Source organism: Gopherus evgoodei, chromosome 10 (assembly GCF_007399415.2).
Source record: "Gopherus evgoodei ecotype Sinaloan lineage chromosome 10, rGopEvg1_v1.p, whole genome shotgun sequence".
NCBI lineage: Eukaryota > Metazoa > Chordata > Testudines > Testudinidae > Gopherus > Gopherus evgoodei.
This window is the reverse complement of record NC_044331.1, coordinates 78,222,038-78,239,004: the sequence shown is the minus strand read 5'-3', so window position 1 is coordinate 78,239,004 and position 16,967 is coordinate 78,222,038. Positions and strand designations below refer to the sequence as shown.

Sequence of the window (16,967 nt, the reverse complement as noted above, 5' to 3'; positions counted from 1 at the left end):
CTCTGTTGAAGGGGATGTGGCCCCCTCTATGAGACAGCTGGATTAGAAGTGGTGGGGGTGAAACTGGGGCAGGTAATCTCCCAGTTCTACAATGTATGTAACTACAGAGTGTGATCTGCACGTCATTTGGAAAGAGGAGATGAACAAGGGTAGGGCCTATTGGTCTGTATAGAGCAAAGGGCATTCCACTGATGTAGCATTGGTTTTTAGAACAGTGGCAGGCCTTCCACTTCTAAAGGAACAAAGATGATCCCCTCCTTCCCTCAATAACCAGGATTCAGTACTGTGATTTACCACTGCTGAAGTAGCAACAAACCTTTCAGTACAGGATACAGAGATCAATGTTACAGCAAAAACCTGCGTTCAATATGCCTCAAATTCTAGGCTCAAAAGCAGAAACAGAGCAGTGAAAAAGTCAGTGAAGATCCATTAATGCAAAGGATGGTCCTTTCACAGTGCATGAGAGGAAAAGGCAGCAGTGTGGTTTGCAGAGTTGGCCTTGTCACCCAAACGCTTAGGCTGCAAACAATAAGCTCCAGTGGCCTAGTAAACATAGAATTCATTTGTTTGACTTCTAACAGCTCTCACCATCACAAAGCCAATTGACTCACTGTACAATAATGCTTATACGCCACACGGTGGTGCCCCTTCTTCAGTAACATAGCAAGGTGGTGGTTTGAACTGCACCAGTACACACAGGCTAGGGAATAATCAAAGGCTGATTCTTGTCTTCCACTGCAAGCTTACTGCATTATTAAAAGGTAGCAGAAAGCCGTTGTAGAGTGCCTACACAATAGCACAGAGCCCTGGCATGGAGGGATCTTCCTTTAGAATCAGCATGCCATCCACTAGTATTGCTCTAGCAGGCTCTCACTGGCAACAACAAACAACATCATCATCATAATCATGAATTTAAACCCTGCAGTAGCCAATTATGATCTTTACCAAATCAAGCCAGAAGTATTCTGAGTTTGTGCGGTGGAGGAGACAGGTTAAGAAACCCTAGAAAAATACTTACCATGCAGGAATAGTACTGCCTAGCTGCCCCGACCCTTTAACACGATCTTATTCTTTTCCCTGTGCATAGACTAGCAAGGTGCTCATACCAGAAACACCTTTACATGTTCTCCACCCCCCAAGTCTTCCATGAAACAGATCAACATGCTCCAAGTCTTTCTTAAGCAGGCAGACACCTGCAAGTTTTCTCTAGGGTAGAGGGACTGGTCTAACCTTTTCAAATTCTATGTTTAGCTTTGCGGCCAAGGTGTCTCTGCCTCGCCCCCCAGTCTTGACCTAGGCCTTGGAAAGGAGAATATTTGCTACTACAATCAAAGCAAGATTGCTTAAGTATGTTTGCAGGAAAAAAAAACAAACCCCGACCTTTTCAGTGTGACCCTTACACAAAGAAATACAATGGCTAAATCCTTCAACAGACTAACATTTGCAAATTTTACACAAGGAAGCAGCGGCAGCAGCCAAAAAACCAATTTTTCTTTCCTTTTTGAGCTCTGCATTCTGAGGGGTTAAGAAGTAAATAAACCCTTTTCTCATGGACTGCAATTCTATCTACAGCCCTGCTTCCTGGGAGTTAAACATAGTTACAGCCAGTGTCTAGACAGGTAAATGGGCTGCTCTTAAGTGGGAGGGATGGTGGGGAAGAGAAGGGTGAAAGAGTGGAGAACAAACATATTTGTGACAAAACAGAAGTGAGCCTGCACACCAGCTGCTAAGTGTTAAGGACGTACATAAGGATTGGATTCCATAAAGGGGAGAGGAGTCTAAGGAGTTAATAAATGTGGGAGGAGAGAAGGAACCAATAAAAACATAGCACATACCAGGAAAATGTTTTGTTTACTTTAAAGCCTAGCATACTGCAGAAGTGCTCAATAGCTGCAAATCTAGGCCTCCATACTGCATTCAGCAGCAGCCACAGCTAGCAGATGGCAGATTTGCAATACTAACATCAGGCCAAATGCCACCTCTCTTTGAGGGGACTTGGCAGAACCGGGGGAGGGAGCAAAACAACCAGCAAACAACAAAACCGGTGATTTTAAGAAATCAAACTTATTGACAACGTTTAAAAAAGAACCAAGACCACTGTTACAGTATAAACACGCCAATTCATTCATTTTACTGATGGTTCCATTTATGAATTTCATTCTCGTGAAAAAAGGGAATAAAAGGAAAAAAATTAAGAAAATAGCTATTTATAGAAAAACAAAACAAAACAAAGGGCTCAAACAGAAAAGAATCTGTGCAGATGCTTTGATGAGCAGTCTGATGGCAGATTACCACCTGTGCAGCAGGCATGCTTGAAAACCTGTCTCAGCACTGTAGCTTCAGTTCCACAATCCAGGATTTCTTTTACTTTTGTCGAAAAAAAGAGCCTAATAGTTTCATACTGTATTTATTTAATAACTAAAATTCACAAATAAAAAGATACTTGCAAAGTCCTTTAGTTGTGTCATCCCATTCTCCTCCACTTTACTGCTTTCAGACCCATATGCATCAAAAATGGGCTTGGATTTTTAATAATAACTGTTATATGATTGGTCAGTTGGAGCTGAAGCACCAATGGAGAAGATGCTTTATGGAGATGATGGCACACCCCCTTGCCTTCCCACACACTTTTTGGAGGAACATAGGAGATGTACCAGTGCCCGGACTCCTCTGCTCCCATTTCCCCCACCCAGAGCATTCCTCTCATTTTATATTTCTGCTCTTAAGTGACTGACTGTAGCCTCTTTTTTCCCCCCCTTTCTGTCCTTGCGGGACTGCATACACGTTGGACATTGTTCATTTCTTACTCCGCCAGGCTGTGAGCCAGTGTCAAGTAGGTCTTGTTACAGCTCAGTGCTAGTTGTTGTTTAATGGGTCTTTTCATTTCAGGTAGGTTTGTGTGTCATTGTAGAAGGCTTGCTTATTTTCTTCCTTTCATTTATCTGACAAGCTGCTGGATAAGGCTACTCATATTCCAGGAACTGTTTGTGATAGAACAGCAAATATCTGCAAAAAGGAAGACACAACACAACTTTAACCTTATGCTGTACATTTTAAATCCCAATGACCAATCCAGCTATGATAAAAACAAGGACTATTAGTGCTATTTTTCTTTGACAGCTGGAACAATTCCAGGGAAGTGTGTTAGTTTCATAGGATGACCACCAAAAAAAAAAAATCAGCATACAGAATTTCATCAGTAGTTCAATGTGCTCGCTACCTATCTGTCCTGGACCCTGACCACCCTGTTCTGTAACCTAGCATCAAGTCTTGAAAGATAAACAGGATTGGACCAGGTTAATATTTGGATGGGAGACCTCCACGTAACACCTAAATACTGGAAAAAGTGGTGATGGTGATTCTGTAGATGAGCATCTCCCTCTGAGTTGGTAGTGGGAGCCATTGTCCCAGCATCATAGGGGGTGCTGTTGGGTTGAGGATGCCACCTTTTGGATGAGATGTACAAGCAAGGTCTCGACCACTTACAGTCATTAAAAAAATAAAAAAGTAGCATAAGATCTTTAAACAAGAGCATGGATGGAAACGCTTGTGGCCCAGCCAAATCTGACATGTCTACCTATACTCCTCTTGGCAGGTTCAACTGGGTAAAATTCTTCTCCTCTTGTCCTAAACTACTGTGCAGCATTTCTGTGTACTACAGCACAGCTGCTGAGCAGTATCCTTGAGGCAGCTACATTTCAGTGGGGAGCAAAGTGATTCCTGTGCATCCCTTACCCACTTCATACTGGCAGGGTTGCTGCAAGGCCAGTTAAAATATTTCTAAAGCCCTTTTGATAGCTCCACATTAAGAGCTGCTACAGAATGGTTATCGTCTTCCACTTCGCCACTCCACAGGGTTTCCTGAATCTTTCCTCTCCTTCCACAGGTGGAGGTCCAGTCAGAGCCACCATTTATCTGAACAAGGAAAAAATGGGCAAGACTCTCTTCCCAGTCAGTCAAAGCTGTTTCTTAATCAGCTGGAGATGCCACTGGAATGATACAAGCCACCTCCTCTTTTCTTGGACTGGGTAACTGCCTCTACAAATCGCCCAGCCCCAGGAGCAATGCTACCTGTTTCCTAACAAAGAAAAACAAACCAATCTGGTCTACTGACCTTTTTGTTACATGAATTAATTAAAATAATTTACACTAAAAAGTCAAATATTATAAAAGAGATGCACATTGCCAGGCTGAAAAGCAGAAAAGGAAAATATGAAAACTTATTAAAAATTCCAAACGAACTGCCTGCGCTTGCAGCAATCAGAGGAAATGTCAGGTATAATTAAAAACTAGAACAGAACAGATTTGATCTTTTCAGCACCAAACCCATGGCTGATATGCCAGAATGGAGGCGATTACAGATTTTAAAGTTATTTTTTTCTTGAAAAAGAACCCAATTCCTGATGCTTCTCAAATGATAAACATGTTAACCTCGCAAAAATACTGCTCTATGTAGCATCCACAGTGCATGTTTGAGGGAAGTGATTGAAATGATACTGTCCATGTGAAATAATTATTAAGGCGGGATATGACAGAGGTCTATACAATCTTGAATGGTGGGGAAAAAGTGAATAGAGGTGTTATTTCTCCTTTCCCACAATACAAAAACCAGGGGTCATCTGATGAAATTAACAGGCAACAGGCTTAATAAAAACAAGAGGCAATACTGTTTTACACAATGCACAGTCAACGTGGCTATATATATGTGCACAACTAGATACATCAAAGTCCATTTCCCAAAAGAAATCTATGAAACAGAAACCAACCCTCAGAAGTGGATATCAGTAGTACTTTTTGGCTATGTATCTAACCACTGTGTTATACAGCCTGTTGAATAAACTGCCCTCAGAGGAAAAAGTCTAGTATAATATGGAATTGTGCCTTATGAAGCTTAAATAGCTAGTCCATATGGTTGTGGTTGGCCAGTGGGATTACGCCAATCCCTATTACAATGTGAATTCATAATACACGTATTTAACAATGAAAGCAACATGCGTAATAACTTATCACACACTCACCACTGTGGCTAGCAAGGCTGTGATGAGGCAGATATTACTGCAGCCTACTGGATAAGCCAGAAGGTGGGTGGACATACAAGAAACTAGTTATCTCGCACAGCGGCACAATGCACCGCTACCTTGTCCTTCCCTTTTCTCCAGTCTAAACAAACCCAGTAGGTTAGACCAGCTTTCTGAAGCACTGACAAACAATCACTCTGGAGAGAAATTGTTTTACATGCTCAAAATCTGATAACTGAAAGTAACAGAGGTTCACCCACCCAGAGGGGACCTTTTATGAATGATAACCCTGCCCCCATTCTTTCCTCCCCATACCCTTTGGGTTCACAACCTACCCTTCGCTGTCTAGTACATCCTTAATGCTAGCCTTGGTGATGATGGCATCATCACATTTGAACCACTGGTCCTTGTGCTGCCGGATGAAGCTGGTATAGTGCCCACTCTCCAAGGTGCCTTGGTGATTAACTACTGCAAACAAGGAATACCTGGGGGAGGAAAAACAGGTAAACTCTTGGATCCAAAGAAAAAGGAGTAGAAGCTTGTGACTGTCTAATCCATGTGTACAAAGAACGGATGCCACATGTCACCTCTGTAATTAAACACTAGTGCTCAACGCTGGTCGGGGATGGGGCATGCTTTTCTCCCCACCATCTTGCTATTGCCTCTAACTGCCTGTTTTACTACAAGTGTCAGTTTTACCACTGGAAGCTTTGCTCACAATTGAGTAGTTAACAGACTTTATTTTTAAAATAAGTAGATTAGAATGATTAATTCACAGATACGTGGATTATAAAGCCAGAAAGGATCACGGTCATCACCTACCTAGTATGACCTGGATAACACAGGCCATAGGACTTCCCTGGATTAATTCCAGTTTGCTTTGAGCAGATTTTTTTGGAAAAATATTCAATCTTGAGTTAAAAATGTCCAATGATGGAGAATTCAGTAGAGCCCTTGGTAAATTGATCCAATAATGAATTTCCCTGGCTGTTCAAAAGATGCGGATTATTTCTGATCTGAATTTGTCTAGCTTCAGCTTCCAGCTACAGGATCCTGTTATAGCTTCGTCTGCTAGATTGCAGAGTTCTCTAGTATCAAATTTTGTTCCCCATGAAGGTATTTACAGACTATGATCAAGCCATTGCTTAACCTTCTCTTTGTTAAACAGAACAGACTGAGCTCCTTGAGTCTATCACAATAAGGCAGGTTTTCTAATCCTTTAAATCATTCTTGTGGTTCTTCTCTTTCTTGAATTATGGACACAAGAGCTGGACAGTATTCCAACAGCGATCGGCACTAGCGCCATATACAGAGGTTATATAATCTCCTTAGTCCTACTCAATATTTCCCAGCTATAAATCCAAGGATCTTATTAGCCCTTTTGGCCACAACATTGCACTGGGTGCTCATGTTCAGCTGTTTGCCCACTGAGACTCCAAGTCTTTTTCAAAGTCTTTTAGCAAAGTAATTGCTTCCAGGGATAGAGTCCTTCAATGTGTAACTATGGCTTATATTTTCTGTTCCTAAATATACAGTTTACATTTAGCCATATTAAAAACATATTGTTCGTTTGCACCCAGCTTACCAAACAATCCACGTCACCGTATTAGTGACCTGTCCCCTTTATTATTTACCACTTTCCCCACCTTTGTGTCATCTGCAAACTTTATCAGTGAGGACTTTATGATTCCTTCCAGGTCGCTGATAAAAATGCTAAATAATGCACTGCCAAGAATTAACCCCTGCAGGACCCCACTAGAAACACATCAGCCCAATGATTCCCCATTTACAATGAGTTAGCCAGTTTTTGATCCACTGAATGTGTGCCATGTTGACTATGTATCGTTCTAGTTTCTTAATCAAAATGCACGCGGCACCAAGTCAAATGACTTACAGAAGTCTAAGTATATTAGCTCATCACTATTATTTTTACCAACCAAACTTTTAATCTCATCAATAAAAATCAACTAGTTTGATAATATCTATTTTCTATAAACCTATGATCACTGGCATTAATTACGTTGCTTTCCTTAAATTCTTTATTAACCTAGTCCTGTATCAGCCATTCCATTTTTTTGCCTGGGATTGATGTTAGGTTGACAGACTATAACTATTTGGGTTGCCCCGTTTATCCTTTTTAATATTAGCACAATGTTTGCTTATTTCCAGTCCTCTGGAACTTCCCCAGTAATGAGTGTTTCAACACTCAGTTGCAATAAACGTAGGAGCGTTTAAAGAAAAAGCCTTCCCTTTCATCCTATACCAACGACTTTTACATTCCTCCCCATGCTATTGCTGGTGTTAACACTAGAAAGCCAATAGCCATTCATAGCTTTTAGCAACTAAGCTAAGTAAACATGCAATGATCTTTATTTTGCCAAAGAGCAGACTGGCTGTTCTGTAAAACATAGCAATGCTTTATCACTGCAGGACATAGAACAGATTCTACTTCACCTTGCAAAAGTCATCCACCTTGCACAATAGGAGAGTACTGGAAGGCACCACTTACTTATTATCGTTGTTTAGACTATCCGTTGGCTGCTGGTACTGCCCATTCATTCTGCTCTCTTTGCTGCAACAAAACCACACAAGAATCCAGTCACTTAAAAGCAGTGGTTTCTCAAAGGGAGGCAGTGGGTCACACATGGCACAGAGAGCCTGCATGCTACCTCCAGGGACAAGTGCAATGATGCTTAGTGGCAGAAGAGGATTGCTGACTAAGGTGTTACAGATATCATATTTGTGCTCACGGTGATGCTGTCTAGGAAGTCGATTTCTCCTCCTAACTGAGGCCCCAATCCTGCAAACACGCACATGCTTAAGTCACAATTTCCCATCCCCAGATCTTAAAAACAGATTAAGGAGAGATTAATTTGGCACTTAACCCTGAACAAAATATAATTACATTAACCTTTTAAACTCCTTTGGATCAATCGCTCTTCTTTTGACTTGTGAGTTTACTTTGCGTTTTTGATTACAGCAATAGGATTACCTTCCTGGTTTCAGAGGTTGATAAAATTCTGATTACAGAGCTCCCTGCTGCAGAAAAATACTTTTTCTGATGTCACAGTGGCTATATTCCTTCATACCTGAAACCTTTCATCAGCACCCAGCTATTTTATCCACAGAGGACTCACCAGAGAATAGCAGGAAAGCCTCAAATACTCTGGAATGTATTGATATAAACTAACCTTCTCTGATATCACACAGGCAATTTAGTGGAGGCTTGGAACTGTCCCTCTTTCTTGGCAGAAATAACTACGTTTGTCTGTAGTAAACAATTTTGAAATTGTTATTAAAACTGTATCAGTACGGATCCTGAATTTAAGAGATGTGTTATTTTTGTGCTTTTGGTATTGGTTAAGATGTGATTTATGTAGTAATAATTTAATTACAAATGATACTTTAAGTATAATACTTGATAATTTATTATCTCAGGTCACTAACTGAACTTTTATAGAAGGATTTCTACACAGGGGTTTGTTTTTGTGACTGAGGTTTGAATAAAAAAAATTAGTCTTGCTATGTCTGGAGAAGCTTACTAGCTAAATTGCTAAAAGCAGACAACCCTAGTTAAAAGTATTTTAATTGGGCTTGAACTTTTTTGATTCTCTAATCTCAGGAGTGGCTGAAGAGGGCTTTACATAAAAAGAGGAAGGGAGATTTTTGCACATTTTTGTAACATTAAAAATATTAGGACTGTTAAATTGGATCCTCTCTGATTGCACTGAAGAATGTACTTAGCTGAAAGGACAGCATTTTGAAGAAAGGACGTCTTTGTTAATTATCTACCTTTGAAGTTAAAAAGCTGTTAACAGAAAACTAAGTTTTTATAGGACCTTGTTTAAAACGCAAGACCTGAATTGGTTTTACTAAAATGGGTTTTGAAATGGATTTAGTTAAACCAGAGCACACCCTTTCATGGACATATTTACATGGGTTTATCTGTATATACACTGTGTCATAGCCTTGACTCAAAGGATACTCCATCTTTACCACATGCATGTGCAAGACTGGTATCCAGACTAACCTAGCCTCTGGGGGATTTTTAACACTATACATACCTGGAAGCCATAAATGGCGTCATGTCCAACTCCAGCGGAAAGGAGACATACGTAGTGATCTTTCGCCTCAGTTTGGCTGAGTGTTCAAACCGCTGAAGACAGAAAGTGGAAGTTTCTTTTAGAGAAGAGACTCTGATTTCCTTTCCTTGTACATGTCTTACACATTGGGCAAAGTGAGATGAAAGGAAAGTAGGGAGATTGTCACACAGCCACGAGAGGGTGTGAATAAATTAGGTATTTTTTTGGTAGCTTTCAGGTACCAGTTAGGTCAGTATATACAAGCGCTAACAAATTTTTCCTAGAAAATCCTAATTCATGAGGGAGGTGGGGGTAGAGGGCAATCAAAGCATAGGGCTTAGAATGGTGACTGAATATCTAGGGAGTTAATATCAATTGGGGATAAGTTCAAGATAAACGTTTATACTGTGGCCTCAAACAGAAAGGTCCAGTGGGATAGGCACTATATAAACATACAGCAAATGACAGTCCCTGTTCCAAAGAGCTTATATTTGCAGCAAAACTGGTGATAGACAAATGCTACCCTGTGGGGACAGATATGCCTTTAAGGATTCTTCCACCTGACTGATGTATTTAATCTACCAACATCAACAAGGCAAGAAATCATCTCAAGTGACTGCCATCGTTATGCCAGTTGTCTGTGCACACGAATCCTAAAATCAAAATAAGGAACAAATGGAAATTAAAGAAAATAATCGGTCTCCTTTCTCCTAAAGGGGGAGATGAATTTGTGATACACGACACACACTTTCCTCATCCTTTCTATAAAAGTGGAGAAAGGAAAAAATAGTAGAATGAGATGAATGAGTTTCTATTTAAAGAAGGCCCCTTTCCCCATTTCTCAATACCCCTGTCCTATTTACACTCCTAGCTAATTAGTCTCCCTTTGCAATGCCATAACAATTCCCTAGCAACAGAACAGGATGTCAAAAACTCTGACTTATATTCTTTTGATTCTCTGTTCATCTTTCTAATTGCATTAACAACACTGTCAGAACATAGGTTCTTTATGATGAATTTGATATTAGTTAAGCCATATTAAATACCTTACAATTTATCATTACAACAACTTTTGGAATTGAGAGAGATTGGTATAGTGCTTTGATGCATGAAATGTTACATCTTAACTTTTACCAGAGAGGACAACAAGATGAGTTCCCAAGATCACTTATTTTCCAAAACCTTCAATCGCCACGGCTACATAAATGCTAAATTGTACTAAAACCTCTTTCCTATATTGTCACCCACACTGCCTTGCCCCTGAAGCAGTCTCACCTTCTAGACACACTTTCCACTTTGCTAAGGAAAACAAAGAAGTCAGACACCCATGCTCTGCACTGGCTGCCTGCTTTCCAGTACGGCATGGTCATATTACTTGCAGTTAAAGCCATAAACAGTACAGGGCTGGGCTGAGTGACCACCTAATCCACTGTCTCCCATCACGGCATCTGACCTCAACGGTGAGTTGGAAGTGCTAACTGCCACCACAGTATGATCTTGAGACAAATGGTTGGGATGTTACAGGAAGCTTCTCCATTGCGGCCCTGTAACTTTGGAATGCTTTCCCTTCAAAAAATAGAGTACATCTGTGGCAGCCTTCCAGCTGAAGTGCACAGTACTTTTATTTTCTCTCTCATTCTCTGTGGCTTGTGGGTAGTAGCTGTATTGTACAGGAGGAATAAGTGCCACAAGGGATTTGTTTTTGTTTGGTTCAGAAATTTTTATTACTTTTTAGTATTTTTTTAAAAAATGTCTATTTTGATAGGGACCCAGAGACATATCGGCAAGGCTGCATTATACAAACAATGATAATGTCCTTAAATTAAATTCTAACTGGAAAAGCCAGCTGTCCTTTAAGTCAGTTTATGTTACAATAATGAATTATAGTGAAGTTAGAGACAGCAGAGAGATCTACAGAAACCAACTCACCCCCTAGAGCAGAGTCTATGTTCTTTCATCCACCTGTCCTTTGTGAACTTACTTTGAGATGAAAACAGGCCACAATGGGTAATTTCTTCATAGTGAGTTGTTTGGTAGATTCCTGGTAGCTATGGCAACCACTGCACTTGATTTTGGCACTGCTTCCTAGATGTTCTGGCCTTGTAAACCTGAAAAATATTAAGTGGGAGGATGCATAATACAGGCAAATTATTTTCAATGCATCTTGGAAACAGTTTGCATTTCCACTTGTAGCCACTTAGCAGCATGCGAGATAAGCTTACATCTTCTCTCAGGAAAGCCAGAGGTGACCTGCTGCCCCTTTCTCCACATATTTCTTAAAGTGCAAGACCCACTCAAAATCATGCACAATTTTGCACAGTGCATATTTATAATGTGTTATAGAAAGATCAGGAAATTGGGCAGAGCAGAGTCATTAGTTATAGCTCTATTATACAAGGTAAGTACAAGCCCTGTGTTGAGATAATTATACCCAGAGAACAGATGCTAAGGAAATATGCTTTTCTTCTTTTTGCAAGATAAATCAGAATTTTAAAAGCTACCAACATAGGAGAGCCCCGTTTCAGATTTCCAGCTCGGACATTTACATTTGCTTCCACTTGGGCAAGCTGCCCAGAAATGCATCAGTGGCAGAGAAAGGAGATTGAATCATGGCTCATCCACCACAACAGAATAGCTCATTTTGGAATAGCTTGTGCAGACTTTGTTTTCAAAACCAAAAACGTGGACATGGGAATTCTGAAGCAAAGCCAGATGCTTGCTGTGCTCAGTTACATGCCAGTCCCCAGGACGCTCTTCCAGCTCTCAGGCTGGGGTCAGAGCTCTAGAGGGAGAGAGAAAGGTTTGGATGCAGAGTTCTGTTCAAGGGCAAATTATTGACAACTAAAGATTTGCTTTCAAAATTTAAGTTTTAAGAACTTCCAGCCTGTTACTAAAGTCAGGTGGAAAGGAGTGCTTTATAATCGCTTAATGGGGTGCAGGAAACTGTTAGAGGATGGGACAGTTCCTGAAGTAAACACTCAGCCACTGCGTAGACACTCCTAGAAACACAACAAAAAACGTTCAAGCTTTGGGAATCCTAATATTAAATCTTCTGTTAAAAAAAAAAAAGACTAAGAGGACTGACTTCTAGTTTTTCTTCTAAATTTAAATTTACAAGCTGTATGCATGTTCCAGTCTCTCTGTTAATGTTGGGTTCAAAGTTATTGAAGCTTCTTGTAATAATACATATTAAACTATAAATTGGGCATTTTAGACTACTACAGACCTGACACATTCAAGTGCCTATTGGTATTGTTTCTGATCAGCGATCCAACTCTGTTCTCATTTTGCTTGAGGCCACTGCGGCTTCCAAAACTAACCCTAGCCTTCCTGATTGTCTTGATTGAGAAACTTGTATTTCCTTTTCCCATTTGAATACTACCTCTAGCTGTTCCTCTGTTTCTGTCAGAAACTTCACATAATCTCCTGCCATGAAGCATGAAATGCCTCCATGTTTCTGGTCTGTCACTTTTCTGCTCAGCCCATTTTCTTCCTTATAGCCAGCTGCAAGCTGTACCATCACTTCTATATAGATACCACCCAGCTGTACATCTTCTTGGTCTCATTCTTTGATGCTCAATCTGCCTATCAGCTTTTGGCTGGATCAGAACCTATCTACTTGATAATTCAATGAAATCCTCTTCTTGGCACAAAAAAGCCCTTTTTTACCATGTGACTTCAACTTTGATACCCAAACCAGAAATCTTAGTGGTATCTTTGAGCCTGAAGATTTTTCCTTCCACATGGCCTTTTTTTGGGGTGGTGGTGGAGGTGGTGTAATTCTACTCATCATTCTCAGAACATTACCAGAATTTACCTACCTTTGCCTGGATCTTGCCTTTGCAGAAATCTTTATTCACACATTAGTCACTTCTCCTCACAGTTGTATTAATACCCTGGTTTTACTGAATCCACAATTTTTAAAACTTCAGGGAGTTTAGAATTCTGGAGCACTATAAAAGTACTCTCAGTCCAGGAAGCCAGAATAGATGCATCTGATTCTTCAGTCACTTTTGCTGGCTCCCTATTCATCTATATGTCCAATTCAAAACTGCCCCCAGTTTTGAAAACTCCATGATTTGCTTCTCTCCCACCCCCTATGGCAATTTTACAGTTGGGGGGGATGGGGGGAAGGGGAATCGTGTCCACTTGTGTCTCTCTACCTTACAGCAGAGTTAAGTATCACACTTGACAATGCATTATGCTCTATATGAACATTAAATGTGTAACTAACTGTGCTGTGAAGCTTTTTTTCAGGTGCTTGTCCAGCTGTTTTGAGCCTCAGGAGGCTGAACCAGAGCACAAAATGTAGTTCTATCCCAGATGCATCACTTCCCTTGTACAAAACGGTTTAAGTCAGTAGATCTGTTTTGTTTTTAAACAACTGTTATAATAGCTGTGAATGAAAGAGATTTGAGTTAAGGTGTCTTCCTTAACCTTCACTCAACCATATCATGGTATTACAGCTCAGAGCAGGCAAGATTAGTACCTATTCCAACACCCAGCAATGCCAATTATAACAGTCTGGCTGAAGACAGTCTCAACTTTACATTTTCTTATTTAATTTATTTTCACTTATTATGAGTGAGGTTAGTATCTTCAAGAAGTGCTGCACTGACAGTCCTGGAGACTGAAGTCCTCTATCCACGTAACAAGCATGAGTAACGTAGGCTCTCTCACACTGTGCCTCAGCCAGGCCTGGAGAGCCCATCTCTAAAGGTGAGTGGGCAGAGAACTCTCCATGGCCCATTTGACTCACGGCTTCTCTGCAGACAGCACCACAAAGGGGGATATTTACTACCAATTGTGTCGGAGGTTTTTGTGATATGCACACACAGCTCTGGGTGCTGGATTGAGAGCCAAACTCATTTCTCATAGAATACAACCAATAGATAATCACATGGCAACTGATGTTGATCACACTTTGTTAGAGATTAAAATCAAACAAAAAACAAAACCAACCACAACAAATTTAAGTGCATGTTATGTACTACAAGATGGCTGAGGAATATTGCTGTGGTAACATGTTAGTTCGCTTTGCTAGTTGCCATTCTTTCTTCTTTGTGGACAGCAGAAGGGAGCAAGATTCTGTTTGCCATATGTTGTACCTTCGCAAGCAGTCTGTGAGTGTGGTGGTGCCCGATACATGGCTTTCCCCATTCACCACACTGCCGTCACTCCCTGGGCTCAGCGGCCAAAATGGTGTAGAAGAGCCTGGCAAATCCAAACTGATGTCCCAGAACGGGTCTATCGTTGTGGAAACACCACTAGGAAAAAGAATGGAGTTTAGCATTTGATCCAAGGAGTTAAAAGTACCAGTCCAAAACGTATGATTTACTATATGATATAAACTGGACATTTACTGGAAAAGGCAACCACTTCTACTTCATCCCTACAGGGCGCTCAGACTACATAAAGCATGTCTGACAAAACAGCTGCACTCAGTACTATATTTACACAGCCAATTCCGTTACTGGAGATATATTTAAAAAGCACAAAGGAAAACCACCAATTTTAGGAAATTTACTGCATGTTTTCAATGCAGGATATAAATTTGCTACAGTCTACAGTTTAATGGAGTTCAGTGTTTTAGAGCCAAATGGTTGGGTTCCTCTGAGATGCAGAATCTGGCCTGCATCTTGGGATGAAAGTGCTAAGGTGTTTCTATTTAGACTACTGCACTATCTGTGTTCAGACAAAAAAAAAAAGAGAACATTGGGCTTGTTGGAACTTCAGAATTCACTCTACAATCTGCCATGGCACTTGGAAACTGAGATCTTAGAGCATACCAGAATCAGAAAGTACATTATATTCCTGCTCATGTTTCTCTACAAGGCATCTGAAGACAAACCCAGTGGCTACAGGTGATTGGAGACGTTGCTCAGAAAGCTCTAACCTCCATTTCCTTGAACCTTTCCTTCTACCATTCAGATTTGTATGTGATTCTTGCTTCCAAATGCTAACTTTTTTTGTTTATGAAAGAATGTCCCACCTGTGCTCTTTATCTGCTCTTCTGGCCTCCTCCTTCCTCTAAATACCACCTCTCTTGGACTAAAAATCTAAGTTTACAACTTCCCACTTTCATTCAGCTTCACTAGGGCAAAATATTTAAAATGGTCAAAAGAAGAAATATGCAACATTTACAGATAGTAATTTCAAGCTGCCAAACTTATTTTTATGCCTTGAGCCACCTGACTTTTTCTTTAACTCCCATCTTTCCTTGTTAATTTTCTTACAAATTCTGACATCAGATATTATTCTTAGTAGAGATCAGCTGTGATGATCTCAGGCTACCATTGTCAGATACGGACTATGTTGGTCCAAAAGACAAAGACTAGCATTTCACACTTTTTCCCATGATGCTCAAATCATTCCTACAGTGAAATGTCTGTAGGTCAGTCCAGGAGCGGTGCCAGGGTTTTTGGCACCCTAGGCGGGGGTCCTTCCGCGCTCCCGGTCGGTGACAATTCTGTGGCGGGGGAGGGTGCGGGGGGGAGGTCCTTCTGTGCTCCTGGTCTTCGGGGCACTTCAGCGGCAGGTCCTGGAGTGAGTGAAGGACCCGCCGCAGAATTGCCGCCGAAGACCTGGAGCGCGGAAGGACCCCCTGCCGCAAAGGGCGGCAAAATGCCACCCCCCCCAAATCCTGGCGCCCTAGGCGACCTAGCGCCTAAATGGAAGCGCCGGCCCTGGGTCAGTCCTGAAAACTGAGTACAAAAACTGATTAAAATGAGCTGCGTACAACAGTTCATCTGCAAGATAGTGTAGACAGTTTGGGGAATGCAAGATAAGACCAAAAAATATGTAGTGGAGCTCCAACTCCCAGAGTGATGTCAAATGGCTTAAAGTAAGCCACCTTGTCCCATAACATAGAACAGAAAGAATTCTTCCTCTGACTCTAGTAAACCTTTATTTTCCTCTTATTTAAGTTTACCTAAAGCCAGACCTCTAGAAACCTTTGCCTCCAAAACCTAAGGCTCAGAATTGAAGAAAAATGATAAATGTGGCTGCATGTAAAAGTTCTCTTACGTCAAGTCTGGTACACCTGCATATTCCCTATCAAAAGAAAATTTGCCTTGGAAGTCTTCTGATAATGAATTTTGAAATTAACCAAATTTTGGTAGGCTAATCGAACTCTAACCTAAAATGCAAAATCCCATAAATGTGTGGTATTTTTTCCAGGCAGATTTTTCAGTACATCTTGATCTATGACCCCTGCCTTCTATTTGCTTGTGTTTAGGTGATGCTGTAATTAAACAATACGGTGCAAGAAAAAAGACCCAGTATGACACTGCACCGTTGGACCAGCCCCATCCTGTCTGAGTGCAGAATTAACCAAATGACACTTACTGGCAGACTTGACAAGTGACATCAGACTGCAGTCCGCCTGTGAAGATTTGGTCTATGATGCAGTTACAGTGGTTGGGGTTGTTGGCCTTCTTCCCATTATCGTCACCTGCAGGAAAGCAAATGAAATCTTTGTAATACATTCTCACATGTGCCCCACCAGTTCCTATGGGCAGTTTGGAATCTCATATTCACTGTATATTTAAGAAAACAAGGGTTCAAGAACATGCCTCTGGTGGCGTATAAAATACTGTGGAAAAAAGTTTAAATGCAATTTTGTGTTTCAGCAGAGATGAGGCTTTAAGGTAATGTGGACAGCCAGCCAATCTCAGTTCTACTCTGAGATAGCCCACTCTTGCTTTGTAGAGAGATCTGCTTCGCTCTGTCAGGTATGAGGGTTGGTTCCAAAGCTAAAAGGTGCTGCCAAGGCAGCTAATGAAAATGACTATTTAAAAACCACTAACAGGGCCACCGAGTGGCATTCGCAGTTGAATAAATGGACAGCCTTTGCTGCAGCAGCAGT

The 16,967-nt window shown here is 40.9% G+C and overlaps 1 protein-coding gene across 2 annotated transcripts in view; it reads right to left on the bottom strand.

Annotated features, from left to right (window-relative positions):
* Window positions 1-2,100: 2,100 nt before the first annotated feature.
* USP22 (ubiquitin specific peptidase 22) overlaps window positions 2,101-16,967 on the bottom strand; it is a 170,112-nt gene continuing 155,245 nt past the window's right edge. For both annotated transcript variants that reach the window (XM_030577272.1, XM_030577271.1), the window contains 7 exons: window positions 16,448-16,553; window positions 14,209-14,367; window positions 11,082-11,208; window positions 9,083-9,174; window positions 7,528-7,590; window positions 5,354-5,503; window positions 2,101-3,006 (listed from right to left, as the gene is read on the bottom strand). In XM_030577272.1, the coding sequence (XP_030433132.1) occupies window positions 2,964-3,006; window positions 5,354-5,503; window positions 7,528-7,590; window positions 9,083-9,174; window positions 11,082-11,208; window positions 14,209-14,367; window positions 16,448-16,553 (740 nt within the window). In that variant the 3' untranslated portion in view covers window positions 2,101-2,963. The remainder of the gene's footprint in view (window positions 3,007-5,353; window positions 5,504-7,527; window positions 7,591-9,082; window positions 9,175-11,081; window positions 11,209-14,208; window positions 14,368-16,447; window positions 16,554-16,967) is intronic.